At 37.6% G+C, this 21,911-nt stretch overlaps 1 protein-coding gene across 3 annotated transcripts in view; it reads right to left on the reverse strand.

The window, feature by feature from the left end:
* ZSWIM6 (zinc finger SWIM-type containing 6) overlaps positions 1–21,911 on the reverse strand; it is a 166,874-nt gene that overhangs the window by 27,306 nt on the left and 117,657 nt on the right. For all 3 annotated transcript variants that reach the window (XM_030566876.1, XM_030566877.1, XM_030566878.1), the window contains exons 5-9: positions 9,787–9,966; positions 7,694–7,870; positions 7,291–7,437; positions 3,405–3,551; positions 217–477 (exon numbers count right to left, since the gene is read on the reverse strand). In XM_030566876.1, coding sequence (XP_030422736.1) covers positions 217–477; positions 3,405–3,551; positions 7,291–7,437; positions 7,694–7,870; positions 9,787–9,966 — 912 coding nt within the window. The remainder of the gene's footprint in view (positions 1–216; positions 478–3,404; positions 3,552–7,290; positions 7,438–7,693; positions 7,871–9,786; positions 9,967–21,911) is intronic.

Consider the following 21,911-nt stretch of genomic DNA (forward strand, 5'->3'; position numbering starts at 1 on the left):
AAGCAAGGGACCATAGGTCAGCAAGATGCTTTATCTTTCCAATGATAAATTCTAATGTACTTCAAAATATTGCCATGATTAGAGACCTGAAAGATCTTTAACTGGAGTGATTATACTTCTAAAAAAAAAATCTTAAAATTAGTAAACAAGTCAACTCCCACAGGAATACTTTTTTTTTTTTTAAATGACAAAAGTTGAACATCTATTTCAAGATACCTTCTAATAGGAAGACTGCTTGCTTTCGAAAGATCTTCACCAGTGTATCATCCAATTCAATTTCCTGTAGCTTAGAAACGAGCTGCTCCTCATTTCGACAAACCTTCTCTTGTGCATACAAGCCATCTGGCATTATTCGCTGCTGCCCCAGACCTATCAATGCTACTTCCACAGCTAGTGTAAGGTAAGATTCCCCTTCTTCTAAGAATTTGTGTGAAGGCAGGTGCTGGTACTCCAGAGATTTGCACTGCCCCATGTTCTCTGTAAAGGGTTACAAAACAAATAATACATCACAAACAATTTTCATCAATAATTGGTTTGCAATCTCACATTCAAATATTTCTTTTATCTGTTATTTTAATTAATTATTTTTAAAAAGTGAATTACTGTATTAACTTTGAAAGATGCCACTAAAAATCACTCTTCAGTTTTGGTAACAATCTGTTTTCAAACATCTTTTTAAAGGTTAAGATAAAAGAATACTGCCCTATTGTAAATCAATAGGGACTTCCATTCAATTCTTTAGGACAGAAATGCATGCAACTGTCATTGAAAAATAGAGCCACACATCTAGACAGAAAACAGATTAAGGTTGCAGTAACTAAAAGCCAGGAAACTCAGGTAAGAATGAGAGATTTTATACTCAAGTGATAGCGATTATGAAAAATAGCAACTGTCCCAACTTTGTGTTCATAAGGCGGAAATATCAGCTTGCACTTTGAATGTCTTTGTTTTCACCTCATTCAGTAACTACCCAAGCCCTGATCCTGCAAAGGGCTGGTAAGGAGAGGACCCTTACATCTTCACAGATTTCCACTGAAGTTAGCAGGAATCCATGTAGGGTCTGTCCTTGCAAATCCATTAGCACGATCACAGTCAATGATTTTTTGACCATCCATCTGTTTGCGAGTCATAGAATCACAGCACTGGAAGGGACCTCAAAAGGTCATCTAGTCCAGTCCCCTGAGGATGACCAGATGTCCCGATTTTATAGGGACAGTCCCGATATTTGGGGCTTTTTTTTTTTTTTTTTTTTTTTTTTTTAAATATGAGCTCCTATTACCCCCCACCTTGTGTCCTGATTTTTCACACTTGCTATCTGGTCACCCTAAGTCCTCTGCACTCACTGCAGGACTAAGTATTATCTGGACCATTCCTGACAGGTATTTGTCTAACCTGCTCTTAAAAATCTCCCGAGATTCCACAATCTCCCTAGGCAATTTAGTCCAGTGCTTAACCACCCTGACAGTTAGGAAGTTTTTCCTAGTGTCCAACCTAAACTACCCTTGCTGCAGTTTAAGCCCATTGATTCTTGTCCTATCCTCAGAGGGTAAGAAGAACAATTCTTCTCCTTCCTCTTTATAACAACCTTTTATGTACTTGAAAACTGTTACGTCCCCTCTCTGATTTCTCTTTTCCAGACTAAACAAACCCAATTTTTTCAATCTTCCCTCATAGGTCATGTTTTCTGGACCTTTAATCATTTTTGTTGCTCTTCTCTGGATGCTCTCCAATTTGTCCACATCTTTTCTGAAATGTGGTGCCCAGAATTGGACATAATACTCCAGTTGAGGCCTCATCAGTGTGGAGTAGAATGGAAAAATTACTTCCTGTGTCTTGCTTACAAAACTCCTGCTAATGCATCCCAGAATGATGTTTGTTTTTTATACAACAGTGTTACACTGTTGACTCATATTTAGCTTGTGATCCACTATAATCCCCAGATCCTTTTCTGCAGTACTCCTTCTAGGCAGTCATTTTCCATTTCGTATATGTGTAACTGATTATTCCTTCCTAAGTGGAGTGCTTTGCATTTGTCCTTATTGAATTTCATCCTATTTACTTCAGACCATTTCTCCAGTTTGTCCAGACCATTTTGAATTTTAATCCTATCTCCAAAGCATGTGCAACTCCTCCCAGCTTGGTATCATTCGCAAAAACTTTATAAGTGTACTCTCTATGCCAGTATCTAAATCATTGATGAAGATATTTATAAATTTTTAAAAATGTAACAATTATTTATGATATGGTAAATATATTTCTGAATGTCTTTAAACACAACTTGTTCCTTAGCAAGGGTAACATACAAAATTTCAGTATTGAACAAAGTTATAAATAAATGCATTATTATGTTTGTGTAAAGTTGTTTAACGTTTCATTCTCATATTATAGCATGCTTGTTGTTTTCTTATATAGCACCAAAGACTTGCATGGCGCTTCATAGATACACCATATTACAAAATATGGTCCCTACCCCAAAGAGCTTACAAACTAAATCAGACACAAAATAGATTTTGACAAATAGCTATAGGAAAGACAACTGTAGCAATGAGAAGGGATACTGCTCTTGGGAGACCATTTTTACTAGAAAGCATACCATGCAAATAATTTGTTGTTAAACATATTTGCTGTATTTTTACCTTTCTAAATTTAAAGTTTTTCCAGAAGTATATAGTGCAGGATTAGAAGTTTACTGAAGAAAAAGTAGCTCAATTGAAAAATCCACACACAAATATTGGTTTAGTTTTTAACCTAAAACTGTTTTTAGACTTTTCTCACCCAAATGAAAAAACAAAAGTGTTTCAGAAATGTTGATTCAAAATGAAATGTTTAAACTCTTGATCTTGAAAGTGTAAAATGAAACACAATCAACCTTTCTGAAAAAATTTTTTGGAGTTTTTTTTTGGCCAAAACTATTTGCGAAATTCAACCCAAATCCATGTGCACAGAAAAATGCATTTTTTTCTGCAAATGTAGTATTTGCCAAAATTTTTTTTCCCCATTTCTACTGCTGATATAACTCATTATATGTTAGTTCTATAAGATTACCTTGTAAAACAACATGCATTACACTAGGTATACCATCATTTTTAGATTTTTCCAGTAATTTCTTAGAACTAGGATCTAGTATTTACTTATCCAAAGCAGGAAGACAAGTTTTGTTAAATAGATATTTCCAGCATAAAAGACAGGCATTCTTCAAGCTTGAAATAATTATCAGCAATGTTTAAAGTTGTTTTTAGTTAAAGTTAATTAAATATTTACTTCAAGCACTGCCTCTCATGTTTTCATAGGGAATGCTCTGCTCTGAAGCAAATGTTTCCTTAAAGTTAATTTGAAGAGGAAAAGTATTAAAATGCTCAAAATTTCTCAAGAAACAAATAAGATAAAACTAGAAACAGTTTTACCTGTGAAGTCTGAAAAGCCATGGAAGCTTTCATCATCCACCCTGCAGGCTTCCATAAGGCTACTGAAGAGGGTGCCAACTGGATCCAGTGGGTGCCCCACCCAGCCTTCAAGATTAGTTATTGAGGTTACTCCTTTGTGGAGAAGTTCTACATCAGGAAAATTAGATAAATATAAAATGATAGGTGAGTTTTAATAATTTACACTACAAACAAGACCTTATCCTAGGCACTCTGTCCAACATCCACAGAATGCACAGTAGTTTGTGTTTAGAAATAAACAGAGTAATATTTATTACTAAAAATAAGAAAAGTATTACTTAGTTGCTGTCCCTCAAACATGTAAGGAAAATGAACGAAGCTCTCTCACAGCTCTACTTTCCATGTGCTCCAGAGTTGCACCATGGGTCAGAAATTCCAACCCTAGTGTCTTTTTGAAAACTGTTATTTGCTAGCCAGGTAGTCCCCTGGGTGGGGGAAGTGAGGAGAGAAGCATCTTTGCTGAAAAATTACAGTAAAGAGGAAACACTTCTGTAAGATAAATGGCAATTTCAGTTTCCTCATCCAGAAACACTGCAGCACCATTTTTATATTCCAAGTGAATCTGATAGAGCTGAGAGAACTAATAAAAATACTTTAAAGTGTTCCATTTTCATAAATAAAATATGAGCTTATCTTGCATCTAAATATTTATTAAAGTAATAAACTCAGGATGACAGCTTCTTTTAAAAAACAGAGTCAAGGATTTAAATGAGGTATTGTATACAAGAAAAAACTGCCCTTTAAATTGACAAAGTGTGGTTTCTTGTCATTCTTAAATTCAAGGCAACAAACTCCTCCATGGATACTTTGTTTCATAGCTGTCAACTATCAATCAATCAGAGCATGAAAAAAATTATTGTTTAGCACAGTGAATTGAAGGAAGTACAGCTGTGGTAATAGAGGTTATAGGGTCCTCAAATTCCTTTTCTACGAGCAGACATTCCCATGACAGTAGCTTCCTTTTGACTGCAATTCTAAACTTACATTTCCCCTGGACATGTATGTACTGTGTAAATATGTGCGATTAAAGGCCATATTGGTAAAAAAAACGTAACTGCATAAAAAACCCACTGAGTGCAATAATTGTGCTCTATTTCTCCACTCCAAATACCCTTGCAGATACAACTCTTCCTGTCCCATTTCACAGGAAAAGTGTCATCTCTAAGATTGATCATGCTTAATACACATCATTAAGCTTTAGAATACTGGAAAGATTGGTTCTTACTTATCTGATATGTGGAGCTATTCAAGCAGCACAGCTACAGCATAGAAATTAAAATTTTCAAGCTGAAACATTACTAGGAAGACTTCTTTTGGGACTCAAATGACATGTTTATTGTAATCAATAACATATTAAGAAAATAAAACAATTGTTCCACCAACAAGTAGTCTGTGTGAAAATAAAGATTAAAAACCAAAAAAAGATTACTGCTGGCATGTAGAATCAAGCCTTCTACATGCCAGCATGAGTAATCTCTGCCTTCTGAATGACACCCTAGTACTTGAATATACCTATTTTTGTCTGTTTATGATCTTCACTTGCAGTGTCACAACAAACAACAGCTTCAATCCTCCAATCATATATCCAGATATTTAACTCTACTCATGTGGGATGTATCAGCAGCAGTGTTGTAAGCAAGACATGAGAAGTAATTATTCTGTCCTACTCTGCACTGATTAGGCTTCAGCTGAAGTATTGTTCAGTTCTGAGTGCCACATTTAGGGAAAGCGGTGGACAAACTGGAGATAGTCCAGAGAAGAGCAACAAAAATTATTAAAGATCTAGAAAACATGACCTATGAGGGAAGATTGAAAACATTGGGTTTGTTTTGTCTGGAGAAGAGAAGACTGAGGGGGGACATAACAGTTTTCAAGTCCATAAAAGGTTGTTGCAAGGATGAGGGAGAAAAATTGTTCTCCTTAACCTCTGAAGCAATGGGCTTAAATTGCAGCAAAGGAGGTTTAGGTTGGACATTAGGAAAAACTTCTTAACTGTCACTGGAAAAAATCACCTAGGGAGGTTGTGGAATCTCCATCATTGGAGATTTTAAAGAGCAGGTTAGACAAACACCTGTCAGGTATGGTCTAGATAATACTGAGTTCTGTCATTAGTGCATGGGTCTGGACTAGATGACCTCTCAAGGTCCCTTCTGATCCTATGATTCTACTTGAGTAACCCGACTGACGTCAATGGGACTACAATGGCATGAATAAATCTACATATAGTGTCTGTGGGACTGGGGCCTAAAACAAAAACTCTATGGGCAGGAGTCAAGTATTTAATTGCATATATGGGAGATGTCTAGCACACTTCTGAGTGCTCTATTAAAAGGGAAAAAAGCAAGAGCTGCAACATTTAAAAAAAAAAAAGACATCTCAAACTAAAACAGTGTTCTCATCTGTTCTTACACAGCATGGACCACATGTTGGAGAAACTGTCTCATGGACAATAACAACATCCCTATGGCAACTGCAGCAGTTGCTTACATGGAAAACTAATGTTAGAAAATAATTTAGTGTATTTTAGCTGTCTAGTTGGGCAATTTACTAGCTGGAAATGAGAAACACCAGTAGTATGCGACTAGTCAGCTGCTTGCAGACCACCAACAGGTTCTCCACACAGCACCAGTGGTTCGTTCTCTCTCTCTCTCGTGCATGCGTGCACACACACCCAACAGCCCACCCACCCCTCTTTGTTTGGAAAATGGCAAAGCCATGGGATGTTGAGTGAAGATGCGTTACATAGTGAAATCTCACTGAAAATTCTGACAAATACTAGTAACAGTTCTTTGCACTCATATAGAGCTTTTTATCTAAGGTTCTCAAAATACTGTACAAACATTAACGAATATAGCTTCACAGAACGTCAGCAGGTCAGGAAGTGCTGCTAGGCTGATTTTACAGTTAGGAAAACTGAGGCAGAGAAAGATTGAAGGTTAAATTTTCAAGCCAGGTGTCCATCCAGTCTCTGCTTATGCTCTCACACACTTATTTCTGTACAAACACCTTCACATGCTTTAAAAAGTTTAAACATGTCATAATGCAGAACTCCTTGGAAGAACTGGGAATAGAACTCAGATCTCTAGCTTCCATTCCTGTTCTTTAACAAAGCCATCCCTTCTTCCCTGTTTATGAGGAGGCCTGTTCAGGCCCAAGCCACTCTTTTACTTCTAACTTTAATTTTAGATTAATTTGAGTGGCCAAGGACTGAACATGCTTTTCGGAGACTAGACCCTTATGGGATAATTCCTTCCAAAATAAGGAAGTAGTACATTGCTAGGACAGTGCTGACAAAATTACACCACAGACGGCAGTGATTAGAGAACTTCTTTCCAGTTATATTAATCCAGCATCTTTCACAAGCACTAAAACTTAAAAGAGTCTCATTCTACACTAGGCATTCCTTCAATTATTTTGTTATCCTTTCTGTCTCAGAAATACATGGCACAAACAAAATTCTCCAGAGGGAAACAGGAACAAACAAACCCCCCCCAACCATGCAACCACACACAAAATGCTCCATTTTAAAAAGATTACACAAAAGCAATATTTGTATTGCAATAATGCCCAAATCTCCCGATCAGGATAAGGACCTCAATTACGCTAAGTATATTACAAAAAGAGATAGGGAGTTATAGTCCTTGCCCTAAAGAGCTTTTAATCTAATAAAGGACTTAGACATCCAAAACATTACATTTCTCACTGGTCAAATAAACTGGTAATGAAAAGTAACAGTCACCTCCACTTTTGTAGTTTCTAATAGAGTTAGTTTCCTCATGCAAAACTCCATACCAGTTTTTTGGTCACCTTGTAATGTCCTTTGCCCTTCTCTCTTCCCTACATTTACCTTTCTTCTGAGCCCGGAACATGTCCAGCTGTTTCTGCTGCTGTCTTCTTAGTGTGTTAACAATAGCTATTGCTAGCCTCAGTGCTTCTCTTGGGTATCCATGAGATCGTAATGCATCAACCCTTGCACAGGCTGTAGGAACATGTTCTAAAACACAGAACATAATTGGAAAAAAATACATCCATGTCTGTAACGCCCCCCGATTTTACTATGCTGCTTGAAAGGTTATTTTTAAGCTATGTAAAGGGACTTAAAAGGTTATTTCTGAACCAGCATTTGAAGGGAGGATCTGTTCCTATTTCCAGGCCTTCCAGTTATCTTCCCACCATCCCTCAAAAATAATGCCATAGAAACTGAACAAAGCAGCAAGTCATGGAAACGTCTTTCCGGTTTAGCCACTTACCATGCCAGAGGGGCCACCCGTGAGAGTCAAAGAGTGAGTTTTCAGTGTCGTCATGGTAACAGTAGTTGGTGTATAAGTCACTGCTGATAATGTGCTGTAAGTGGCTGTCCTGCCAGTGGAGATCGCATGCCTCGATAGCTCGAGTGAACACCGTCCGATGCGGTCTGTTTAATGAATCTGTCATTTTCACAAATACAGAAAGCTGTCATCAGCTTTTATTTATTCATATTTTAATAAATCATTCAAAATATTTTTCAGTCTTGCTGTCTAATTCCTCCCCTCACACTCATGGTACCCCGTCTCCTTAAGTAGCAGACTGCAGATGACATTTTTCACATCCTAAATACTAGATAAATCAGATGTTTATTCCATATTTACTTTTCCTTCATAAAAAAAGAAAAAACATTGATATCCATTAAAACGAATGCTAAAAGGTGCTCTGTAAATAGAACCGTCAAATCGCCTTCTATTTTATCAATGTATATTGAACACTCCAGCTAGACAGACAGCAGGCATTCAGCTGACTCCCATATTCTTCTTGAATCCTGCTAAAAGGTGCTCTGTAAATAGAACCGTCAAATCGCCTTCTATTTTATCAATGTATATTGAACACTCCAGCTAGACAGACAGCAGGCATTCAGCTGACTCCCATATTCTTCTTGAATCCTGGAAGGTCCAGTCCTGCTAGTATCATTGGCTTCTACCTGTCACTTCAGCCATGTAACTCTGCTGGAACACAGAGTCAGTGTATTGGGGCAGAACTCTGGTAAGTGTTGCTTTTTATTTTGTTTTAAAAGGTGACATGGTTCTACATAGTTTGAAATACTTGTAACCTTTGTCATATTAAATAATTTTTAAAAGGCATAAAATACGTGGAATAAAGTGAACATAGTATACTAAAAATCACAGCACTGATCTGAATTTCTATTGGAGAACTCCATGTGACAGCAGAATTCTGTTGCTACCAAGATGTTAGAGCTGAAATTAGCATAACAAGTTGGGCTGGACATTAGGAGACCCAACAAGAAAAATCTTTGTAGGGAGTTATGTGCTGAATGTCCCCCGTTTTCCCTGGCTACAGGTGGAGATTAAAAGCTAATCTGTAAATGAATGAAATTTGACAATTCTCTTCCCAGGTATCTTTCAAGAGACTGCACGTGACCCATAGGAGACACCTCACCAGTCCAAGCTTTTATCCTTCTTCCGCAGGCATTAAATTTTCCATCATTTTATATCAATTTGAAATCAATGTGTATTCGAAATATTGTAGACGTGAGGTTTCCCAGATCCATGTTTCTGTATTGCAAGATTATATTCTTATATAAATAGAGCTCTTAGTTGTATAAATGGAGGATATTTCCCCCACCCTGGTCCTTTGCCCAAGGAGGGTCGGATGGGACTTTTTCAAAGTTGAACATCTCCTAGATTAACCATAGAGAGACTGCTGCAGAGCAACAAAACACCTCTCCTCTCCAAGAAGAGGGTGTCCTGCCTCTGCAACAGTCCCAGCCCCATGAATAGAACCTGGGATCTTGTGTCAGTGCAGTGTTAACCACAGGGCTGATCCCACAAATAGATGCTTCATTTTAACACACCTAATTTCATTTAGTTGCAGTAGCATCTCTTTAAATAGCTACTGAAAGCTTCACAACTGAAGAAAACCACATATAGAAAAGCTCAGAAAAGCATGCTGGCAGTGATACCAGCTTAAAGAGCAAACAAAAAAAAACAACCAAAAATGCTTATATACTTTAAATACAATTCATTAAATTAACTGAAATATAGATACATGGAGCATAGATATAACATTTTTATAAAACAAAAGGGTTGGAAACATTTAGAATGGCTCTGTCTTGTATTTACTACATAAAATATTTCATTTGAACACACAACACACACCCCTTGCTCAACTATCATTATGAAAATGTATTTATCCTCCCTTCACTTGATACTTTAGTTGTCCATACGAAGACCCACTCCCAAAGAGAGAGAAAGTTATTTGTCCCAAGAAAAAAAAAGTCAAATTTTGCAGGGATATATTAATAGCATATATTACAGCATATGTTACAATTAGTGCATCTGTTCAGACTCACCTTGGTTAGCATTTGCACCCTGAGGCAAAGCATTGGTTAAATTGGGAAGCTCGTTTCCATGGTTTCCATCTTCCCAGGGACAAACATCCACACAGTTCCATTTTTTCAGCTGTTTTAGCCAACTGGCCTTCTGCTCCAACTTGCAGTGAGGATTTAAGACTATACACATCCAAAGAGCACCTGATTTTAAAAAATTGCTCAATTATCTTTTCTATTAAAAGAGCAACAGACAATGACTAATTTTAAAAACCTATGGAGTTTTACCAGATGGTATTTTTATACTATAATGTTTTTTCCCCTGCAAAGCCACGCTGTTAGCCTCCAAGTGTGGTCTAATACTAGCGGACCGTAAGTTCCTGACTCAGCATCACAGGGTTAATGTGACCTTTTTCAACCACTCCAAATAACTTAATTAGAATATACAATCTTTCTACTGAAATTGAACATATAAAAAGATAAAGCAGGTCTTCATATGAAACACTACAAAATCTAAAGCCTCCACTCATTAGTTTGTCAGAAAGGAATATCAGTTTAAAGTGAAAAGAGAAAGAATCTATACCCAAGTTACAAAACTCACCCACTCATCCTTTTAATTCTGACAGAGGAAGCAAGTGCATCAGTTTAAAAACAACGCAAAAGAGAAAATGTAGAAGAAACAGAATTATATTTGCTATGTAATTATTTCCCAGTTTTACATTACAGTAAAATATTTTGAAATAAAAGTAAATATATTAAAACACAAGTATACATACACTGTACACATATACCTCCATATCCTCAGAACTTATCAAAACCTATCCAAAGAACTGTAATTCACACTCAAAATCATTTTCAAATCACATTTAGATTTCAGAGATTTAATATTCATTCAAGATTGCAGCACTTTTTAAATACAAAGACTTATTTTTACTGCCATTATTTCAATAATTAGGTTAAACTGTAAAATGTTTTACATTCTCTCTTTACACAACTCAAAGAGAAAGCTGATTTGTGCTGACATTTCACACATACCGTCAGTTCAGAATCTGACTCCTTGACACTGCGTAACAGGGCATCCACAAATACTTCAGGGTCTGTGGCAACAATTTTCAAATGGAAACATTTTTCTCGGTATCAGTTGTCTCTTTACCAACGTGAACTCTAACAGCAGCATGAAGACGTGCTATTTAGCAACACTTCATTTGTTCATTAAGGATGTACTTTACACACTATAGGAGGTTTGCAGAAGTGCCTAAAAACTGCATGACAGATGCCCAGAAAAAAGAATAATGATGCAGCTGGCTCACCTAAGGTGGTTAAACTCTAGTAGCCAAATAATAGCTTGCTAACTAAGAAAGTAAATGGTATACCTGGAACACAGGCCATCATTCAACAGATTCCTAGAAGTAACTTAGCATTCTGCTATCCTACACACCATAGTATGGGAGCGTATTCTTAAGTACCACTCAATGATGAGCCAATGGAAACTTAACCTTACAAGATCAAGCCCTCAAAACCTTCAGATGCTGGTGTGGAAATGGGGGCAGGGAAGTGTAAAAAAAACCCCCAAAATCTGAGACACACCGCAAAATAAGACAGGGTGCAGCAAAGGACAGAAGATGGTGTCACTAGAATAGCGTAGGCGATTTGGAACAGTTAGACACACTAAAGGAATCTGTTTTAGAAGATTAAACTTGCAGAAATGTATAAAAGAAAAATATACTGAATCTGGAAGTCAAGAACTCTTTCTCCTACGGCCCTTTTTAATCAACTCTTACAATTTCCTTTAGACACTCTGTGCAGTGGTTTAAACATATTGCAACCCTCCTAAGCCAAGTAAAATTGAAGAATTTCACTGACTATTTTTACTAGTAAGCACCAATGTGCTCAGCACTGGCCCAACATACAATGAAGATGGTCCTTGCAATCTCCAAGATAAAAGAGGAAACAGTGAGGAATGGCTAACTGATTTCTTAATTATTTTCTTCAGTAGCACTTATGAGCACTGAAGAGCATGACAATGCAACCCTCTGTATTAAAAAGAGACTAATACAACTTAACACATTGCAACTGGATTTCCAATGATTCTAGAAAAGCAGCTAAATAAACCAAGGTCAAGCACAAAATTTTAACTGTATTTGATGACTATTCTAAATTATTCAGCAGGGCAAAATATACAACACTGAGAATTACAGCTACAAAACTGATTTATAGTATGAAGGAATGCATAAAGCAATCAAAACCAGTCAACAGAGTTAGTGAAGGCCTACCATGCATATATTACACTTAGGAGGAGGAAGAGGAGGGACAGAATTTCAAAATATTTAATTTCAAGCATCTACTTTAATTTCAAGAGGGCAACCGTGTTGTGAGTTTAATTATATCAGTAGCTGTATTCTCAGAAAGCCAAGCTATTTAGTGTAAATTAAACTCAAGGATTAATTCTTATATTAAGACCTTTACACAGAAATCCATGCGTCACATCAAATAGAGGTTATATTACGTAATTTGATTAAGTCCCACGTACAGAACGGAACTCCCCCATGTGCCACTTAAAATGTTAACTCCCACTGACATCAATGAGATGTGTGTGTTTGTAAAGTCTGCAGGACTGGGCCTTCACACTACTTTCAAGGTTAACTGATGCCCTTCTGGAGGAGTGGGAGAAGGAATTCCCCATTTGGAAGAGAGTTGAGCATGGAGAGTCTGAGGTACCATACCCACAGTGTGTCATTTTGGGGGAGGAAGTATAATGCCAGTGACTCCATTCCTCATCCCTGCAATTTTTTCTTAAGTGCATGTATAGTGTGTGTGTGTGTGTGGGGGGGGTGTTATGGGAGGGGGAAATGTGCATGGGTGGGGCAGAGTTTCTACCTTCCTGTTTCTTGGGGGCAGCTGCTCCATGCTGGGTATTTGAAATTCACTGCTTCCTATCCTTTAACACTCTACTGCAGCAAGCTTCTAAGAAGGGAGATGTTTGGTCGTACCCACTATTCATCCACCAGCCAAATGGAAGAAGCCAGAAAGCCGTTCTTCCTATGTCACAGCAGCAGCTGGTCTACCTCTTGCTGCTGCTGCAGTAGACAAGCTCTAGGAGGCATCCTTTTAGATATCGAAGCAAAGCACAGGCTTATTCTGGTTTTGAACAATGGGGTTCTTGGAAGCTCCCAGCTACCTTCTACCTAATGGCTCCCATATGGGGCAATTACTAGCCATAACCACTGCTTAATACAGGTAAGGATCAAGTAAAAATTAAGGACAACTACCTTTTGTGAGGAAACTTTTCTTATCCCATCTCAGACTCAGGAAAACAACAAGAGAATTTCAGCAGACTTCTCAAACTTGCATCCGACAATGTGGGCACTCACCCACAAAAGCTCATGCTCCAATACATCTGTTAGTGTATAAGGTGCCACAGGACTCTTTGCTGCTTTAACAAACTTGAAGGTTGCTGTACACAAAAGAGTCTGTACTAAAAAGAGCACTCCTGTACTCCAAAAAGGATATTCCCAATATGAAGAGAAGTTCACCAGCTTGACATAATGAAATCCAGCTACCAACATGACCCACAACATAAACAAACTATTGCCCCAATAAAGACAAAAAAACCCTGCTCAGAATATATAGTATTAGAAATGGGCACAACTGATCACTCAATACAGCTGCCATATTTTTCACCCAAAACTTTGGAGGTATTTTGATCCAGGCTAGTGTCCCTCTCATACAGGCCCAAACAGACTCCAAATCCACACACTACTGAGAAAAAAGTAAAGTTTGGATTCAGATTCTGGACTGCGTCCCACCTCTTTCCAATATGAAAATGCTCAAAGTGCAAAGGTAAAATATCACAAACCAATATGCAAATTTCATTTTTCCCTGAAGATAATTGGATGATAAGTCATGCTGTGACTGCAATTTGATATTAATTTCACAAGGGAACAAATACTAAAACTGTCACATTTCAGTGAGGAATTGTCTATTCTGGCTCCACAATAATCCTCTTGACCTGAATAAAGCTATCTTTGCCTCAATAGACCTTTGGTTCAAACAGCATATCTTCAGAGATGTACCGCTGTCATTTGTCTCCAGTACATCTCATCCCACAGAAAAATGTATTTTATCACTGTTCTCCATAGTATGTGGTTTCCCCATACATATAGCCAAAGATTAGCATAGCTATATTCTCTCAATAAACATCCTGTTCCAGAACCAAGGCTGTAGAAAGGGACAGAGTGTCCATGCTGACTCAGGATTTAAACAAGTAGAAAATAGCATTATTAAAGCGCTCAGTTACTGTAACAGTAGGTGCTGTAATAATTACACACTCACAGTATGCATGTATTCATCAACCATGAAAAAAGAACAAGGAATGTATACAGACTCTCCGTAGAGATTAAGTATTACTCAGTTTCCATAAGTCCCATTACATTTCACCCCTTCCCCAACAACTGGAAAAACCCCACCTAATTTTACTGTGTGGAAACAAGATGAGAAATTGAAGATTCAGCCTACAATTCAAGACTGATTATATTAGTCAAAAGAAATCTGCTTTCTCTAGAAGTATGATAATGCCCTGTCAATGATGGTATATAGCTAAGCTTGTCTCAGCATTTTCACAATAACCATTTTCAGTGGTTTATAACACTACCGTAATAGGTTGCTACAGGCTGAAACTTGGTATAAGGCCTTAGCCTGGTGGAATTTTGTATTAAAATGTTTATTTAAGTCAAGTCACTCATTTGTAAAATTAAAATATACATTGTATCTGCACACAAGTTGCTGTTTATAAACTTACAAAGTTTTTATGCTAGCACAACAAACTTTCATTTAAGAACCAAAATTTCAAAAGCAGTCAACTCAGATTACAAGAGTAGCCACATTTAGAATTTTCACTGTTAATTGTCTGGATCAGTTTTCTTTGGTTAAGAGTGGCTATTGCACAGTGGAATTAGGTCAGCCACACTGAGTCACCATTTGTTGCATATGTGTCATCATACCTCATTTTGTCCTATGTGATTCTATTATGGAAGTATTGATTTAGAACATTTAGGTGTTACATATATGCCACGTGGATGTTTAGAAAACTGAACTCATTAGCCTTTTTATGTTAAAGGCTTTAATGTCAAAAGTGGCTGTTAAGATAGGAAATCTGTTTAGATGTAAAATGACTATACAGCATTATATAAAACTTTATAATCCAAAACTTCTATATAAACACATAACACTCACATTGGAACAGCAACCAGACAGTTAGCAAAATAACAGAAGCAAGTCTAGTGTGTACTACTCCCCCATCCTCAAGGGCAAATCCCCTACAGTCACTGATAAAACCACCTCCTTCCTACATGCAATAAGAGGTCTCTATGAGAACAAAAAGTATTCAGAAGCCCCACTGGAGAATGATCCAATTAAACAGCTGTTTTTATATAGAATAGTGAAGATGGAGAGTATTGTATTGAAGTGCTTACTCTATCATAAGAACCCCAAGGAGAAGTACGCGCAGTATTCAGTCAAATCTGAGTAGCAATTTTATTCATAAAAACAATTCCTTAATGCACTCTGTTTTTTCTACAGAGCCTTCAGAAAGAATCTGCAATGGGTGTTGTGTTTCTTGGAGAACAGAATGTTTCATTTTGCTCTAATTCATTCTATTACTGAATTAAACTTTGATGTATTGGTCTTGACAAGTGCTTCATGCTGATTGTATTGTGTATGATAGTATAATCACTCCCTATGCATTTCACACTAGCTGGCTGATTAATGCAACAGATTACCTGCAGCATTGATACATTCTGCACACTAAAATCTGTGTGTGTGTTAGGGGGAGCATAGGTGTACCATAAGGGGGCAAAATGAACAGATTTCTAGTTCCTTTAACTTACTTCCTTCTCTCCCAAGACTGTTACATTAAAAAAACAACATTTCCAATGTCATGGGAGCAAGTGTGTTCTAGTGCAGAGAAATGGGCATCGGAATTCTACACTCAGCTCTGATACTCACTCATTGACCCTTGCACAAGTCACTGAACTGTTCTGTGCACATATAAAAGTAGGTTTAATACTAACTTTCACGCCAGCCTCCAAATCAGTGTCCTCAAATTTTAATACATTAAGAAGATGAAAACAAAAATGCATCTCATGATTTAATGTGATTGTATCCCTTGTCCTCTGTTTTTTTTTTTTTTTTACGTCCTTTGTTCTATCATCCCTTACCAAATTATACTTAGTTTAGGCTCTTAGCCTGCAAACTACTGACACTGCGTGGAGCCCCACTGACTATGCCAATGGGGCTCTGCACAGATGCTGGGGTCCACTCAAGCAAAGCAGTTTTCAAGATCAGGACTACAGATTGCCATCTCCTCAAGACATAAACTAGTTACGTCCATCAAATCTCAGTTAAGGGCCATACTTCTGATTCCTTACAAATAATTATTCATTTTCATCATTAATACAACAAGAGGAATAATTTTATCTACAGAGCCAGAAGAAAACACCAGGTGTTTTCAAAGAAACCCACTGGTTTACTTTCCTAGCATTCATGATAGTTTATTCTGAATGTTTGGAAATAAAGGTAACAGCATTGTTAATACTAGAGCAAACAAATGGGTATTAAAACTTTCATTAAACTGCTCATGGCTGTTTTTTAAATATATACCTTAATTATTCCCATAATAAATTCAAATAATTACTTTTGGTCACAGTTAAGTTGTGAACAGAAAATGGGATTCTCGTTCTGACAAAGCATAGACTAAATATTTCTTCCGAACAGTTTAACAATTACAAATAAAATTTTAAGAACCACAACATGCTTGCAGATCATTTTCAAAATGAAAAAGAGCAAAATTAGTCAGATAAATTGTTCACTATGAATAGATCATACAGCTCTACCGCACTACTTCACAGGGACGTTAAACAACTCAATTTTTTCTACAGCATTTCAACTTTCTTGAGATGAGAGGGACAAGGGGTTTGACCACAAGAACTGAAAGGGAGTTGTTGCTGAAATAAAGGACCGTTTTTGAAAATATAGTCACATTAAAGAAGGATAAGTACACTCAAATAAAATCACGAAGATGCATAGAGGGAGAGGACAAGAAAAACAGCATGATGACCAGCATTATGCTTACATAACTGAAACACATCACCACACATTCACATAAGCCTCATCTATGGCAACATGTACAGTACAGGCACTATAGCTGTAGCTATACACTGCAGTGAAAGGCAGGCTATATTCACACTTGTCACTGTGGTGTGCAGCTACAGGCAACAGTGAAAGGCTCTGGTAGACAGGAGATGGCAGGACACTACACTGCTCAAAATAGCAGTGTAGACATGGGAGGCATTGCTTGAGCATGTACAGAGAGCCAGGCAGGGTATGTACCCTGGGGTTCAGGTGGGAAGGGCACTCTACTCACCTAAGCAGTGCCTCAAAGTCTACACTGCTATTTATACCCAGGCTAGCTGGGTGTGCTGGGTCTGTACTCTACACTCTGCCATACATGTAGATATACCTACAGATTACAAAACCATAAGTGACCACCGTGATCATCTTGGCTGTTCCAAATAAAACACAGGACCTTAGAACTTCCCTGAATTAATTTCCATTTGAACTACAATACAGCTTTCAGAAAAGCATCCAATCAATTTAAAAATTGCCAGTGATGGAGAATCCACCACAATCATTGGTCATTTGTTCCAATGGTAATTGCCCTCACTTTTAAAAGTACATATCTTATTTCTAGTCAGAATTTGTCTAGGTTCAACTTCTAGCCATTGAATCTTGCTATACCTTTATCAGGTAACTTATCAAATTTCTCTACTCTGTGAAGGTATTATAGACTGTATGATCAAGTCGCTCCTTCACCTTCTCTTTGAGCTCCTGGAATCTCTCTACAAGGCATGTTTTCTAATCCTTTAATCATTCCCATGGCCGTTCTCCGAGCCCTCTCAAATTTATCTATATCCTTCTTGAATTGTGTATGTGAGAACTGGGTATAGTATTCCAGTAGCTGTCACGGGATGGGATTCTAGTACTCTGCAACAAGAAGGGACCTGAATAAAATCACTACGGCCCAATGCCTTGGATCCCAAAATATCAGAACTCATTGAAGATGCACCCACTCCATAGTAGGGTGACCAGATGTCCCAATATTAGGGGCTGTGTCTTACATAGGCAATTATCTCCTCCCTCCCCCCAAAAAAGGGTTATGATTTTTCACACTTGCTATCTGATCACCCTACTCCATAGGCATGTATAATCTACTTTCTCTGGTATTTACTGGGGGTAATATCAGAAGATTAGATGTTAGCTCATGTTACTCTTATGTTTTTTAAAAACAGAAAAGTGTGCTCTCTGAAATATAGGTCAGCAACTAATTTCAGTCACAAGTCAAATTTTGCACTTAAATTATGGAACATTGGTCATGGTCTCATAGAGATGATGAAATTACTTTTTCACTTGAAGCAGGGATTCAACCACTTAGTTATAAAAGGAGTATTACAACATATCCTCAAAATTACAGCACTTATTGTGAGTACACTATGAATTTTCAGGAAAATTTACAAGTTAATCAGTCAATTTGTTTAGGAACTAAAAGTATTTTAAAATGGGTTTTTGAAGAAATTTAGCACCCACCATCTAGCTTTTTGTGTTAGGTCCTGGATAATCTTAATGGAACACAGACTCTGAACTTCCCAATCACAGAAACTTGCACATTGACTTAATTTCAATAATGCTGTTCATGGTAAGAAATAGTAGTTTCTGCCATTATTTTTCATAACTGAAAGCTGCTTCTTCAGCAGGGTCTGACAAATGCTGTTCTATTACACAAAACTGAAAACCATCCTTACTTTAAAAAGGCTACCATCGCCTATTGTCTTACTAGAACTGCGGCCACAAATGCCCTCAGTGAAGATGCTCTCTTTCAAGATAGTCACTGCTTTCCGTTGTTCCCAATGAAAGTGAAAGAAAACTGGTCTCTGGAAATATAGGTGTGCTCCATCTTTCTCAAGGCCATCTAGGCTTCACTCCCAATGGGATCAATAGGAGACAATAGCCATTTTGAAAAAAGGCAGTTATTCACAGAATTCTCTGTATTAGCACATTATTTATCACCCTCTGCTGAAAAAGAAATTTTTAGTTATAATGAACTCGAGCAAAACATCATTAATCTAAGAATTTTTGAGAACCATGTGTTGCACCAGACATAAGCAACAGAAAGAGGAAAAATAGGAAGTGATGTTCTAACTTCTACAGTTCAGTAAAGTGGAGAGAAACTTGCCAATTCATTCTGGCTGCTTTGGGCTGCTCCAGAGCAGGATAAAGCATCCATAATGTGCTGGTGAACGTGCTACTAAAAGTTTTTAAAAAATTAAAAATTAAGATTGATATTATATTTTACTCACTTAAGATACAACCCAGACAGCAACATTTTGTGTTTTTTGTTTAGTGTTTATATATGAACTTTTTAAATTAGAGAGTCTCTTACCTGGGAACTGCCTATGTAAAATTGGAATTAAAAGTTAATACATATCACTAACTAAGGGCAAAAAAATATCACGGGCATGTTATAATTACATCATTGCCCCCTAAAATAAAAGCATTCCAAACCCAGGAAACTCGAGGTATGATTAAACTTAGAGAAATCTAAGCATTTTAAGGCAAGGAAAAGTATAGCTAGGGAACCCAAACAGTCATAACGCCATCCTGTAGTCACAGGAGACAAAAAGTCTAATGTGTCTGAAAATCAGTTTAAGCTGAAGCTTCAAAACACTTGTTAGAGCCACAAACCCTTGATTTAACAGCAGTCAGTTTGAACATAACATATATATGAATTGGATAACAAATAGCAGAAGCAAAAGGTAATGACAAAACCACAAAGAAGAGAAGTTTCACACACAACTGAGATGCTGTGTAGAGCCACTGCTGTTCAATTTCTCATAAAAGAAGAAGTCATCCAAAGCTATGCCTTTCAAGCGGCAAAATTTGTTTATGGACACTACAGTCAGAAATAGTTAGTTTAGTACTTTAAACAGCATAAATCAATCTAGGACACATTTATACATGTTAGTGTAATATTCTGTGAAATGGCTGATATAATTTAATGGAAGTGCATATGATGTGTAGATTTTTTAATCCAAAAAAATTGCAAAACAACCAGTTTAATGGTGGGTAACGTCTCCAATATACTGACAGTGAAAAGGGATTTATGAATTCATGTTAGTTTAGCACTTTGTTCAATTGCAGTTAAAACTGGCCAAAAGGATGCTATGCTGTATCAAATACTGCTTATAAATAAGAGAAAGGAAGCAACACCAATGTAAAAGATCAAGAGAAGATGATGAGCCGAGTATACTATAACGCCACCTGACCAGCTTAGGAATTTATGAATTTCACAGTCTACTTTCATAGACTCAGACTCTAGAACTGGAAGGGACCTCGAGAGGTCATCGAGTCCAGTCCCCTGCCCTCATGGCAGGACCAAATACTGTCTAGACCATCCCTAACAGACATTTATCTAACCTACTCTTAAATATCTCCAGCGATGGAGATTCCACAACTTCCCTAGGCAATCTATTCCAGTGTTTAACTACCCTGACAGTTAGAAACTTTTTCCTAATGTCCAACCTAAATCTCCCTTGCTGCAGTTAAAGCCCATTGCTTCTTGTTCTGTCATTGGAGGCTAAGGTGAACAAGTTTTCTCCCTCCTCCTGATGACACCCTTTTAGATACCTGAAAACTGCTATCATGTCCCCTCTCAGTCTTCTCTTTTCCAAACTAAACAAACCCAATTCCTTCAGCCTTCCTTCATAGGTCATGTTCTCAAGACCTTTAATCATTCTCGTTGCTCTTCTCTGGACCCTCTCCAATTTCTCCACATCTTTCTTGAAATGCGGTGCCCAGAACTGGACACAATACTCCAGTTGAGGCCTAACCAGCGCAGAGTAAAGCGGAAGAATGACTTCTCGTGTCTTGTTTACAACACACCTGTTAATGCATCCCAGAATCATGTTTGCTTTTTTTGCAACAGTATCACACTGTTGACTCATATTAAGCTTGTGGTCCACTATGACCCCTAGATCTCTTTCTGCCATACTCCTTCCTAGACAGTCTCTTCCCATTCTGTATGTGTGAAACTGATTATTCCTTCCTAAGTGGAGCACTTTGCATTTATCTTTATTGAACTTCATCCTGTTTACCTCAGACCATTTCTCCAACTTGTCCAGATCATTTTGAATTTTGACCCTGTCCTCCAAAGCAGTTGCAATCCCTCCCAGTTTGGTATCGTCCGCAAACTTAATAAGCGTACTTTCTATGCCAACACCTAAATCGTTGATGAAGATATTGAACAGAACCAGTCCCAAAACAGACCCCTGCGGAACCCCACTTGTTATACCTTTCCAGCAGGATTGGGAACCATTAACAACTACTCTCTGAGTACGGTTATCCAGCCAGTTATGCACCCACCTTATAGTAGCCCCATCTAAATTGTACTTTCCTAGCTTATCTATAAGAATATCATGCGAGACTGTATCAAATGCCTTACTAAAGTCTAGGTATATCACATCCACCGCTTCTCCCTTATCCAGAAGGCTCGTTATCATATCAAAGAACGCTATCAGATTAGTTTGACACGATTTGTTCTTTACAAATCCATGCTGGCTATTCCCTATCACCTTACCACCTTCCAAGTGTTTGCAGATGATTTCTTTGATTACCTGCTTCATTATCTTCCCTGGCACAGAAGTTAAACTAACTGGTCTGTAGTTTCCTGGGTTGTTTTTATTTCCCTTTTTATAGATGGGCACTATATTTGCCCCCTTCCAGTCTTCTGGAATCTCCCCCGTCTCCCATGATTTCCCAAAGATAATAGCTAGAGGCTCAGATACCTCTTCCATTAACTCCTTGAGTATTCTAGGATGCATTTCATCAGGCCCTGGTGACTTGCAGGCATCTAACTTTTCTAAGTGATTTTTTACTTGCTCTTTCCTTATTTTCTCTTCTAAACCTACCCTCTTCCCGTAAGCATTCACTATATTAGACATTCCTTCAGACTTCTCAGTGAAGACCGATACAAAGAAGTCATTAAGCATCTCTGCCATTTCCAAGTCTCCCGTTACTGTTACCCCCTCCTCATTGAGCAG

Source organism: Gopherus evgoodei, chromosome 6 (genome assembly GCF_007399415.2).
Source record: "Gopherus evgoodei ecotype Sinaloan lineage chromosome 6, rGopEvg1_v1.p, whole genome shotgun sequence".
Lineage (NCBI taxonomy): Eukaryota > Metazoa > Chordata > Testudines > Testudinidae > Gopherus > Gopherus evgoodei.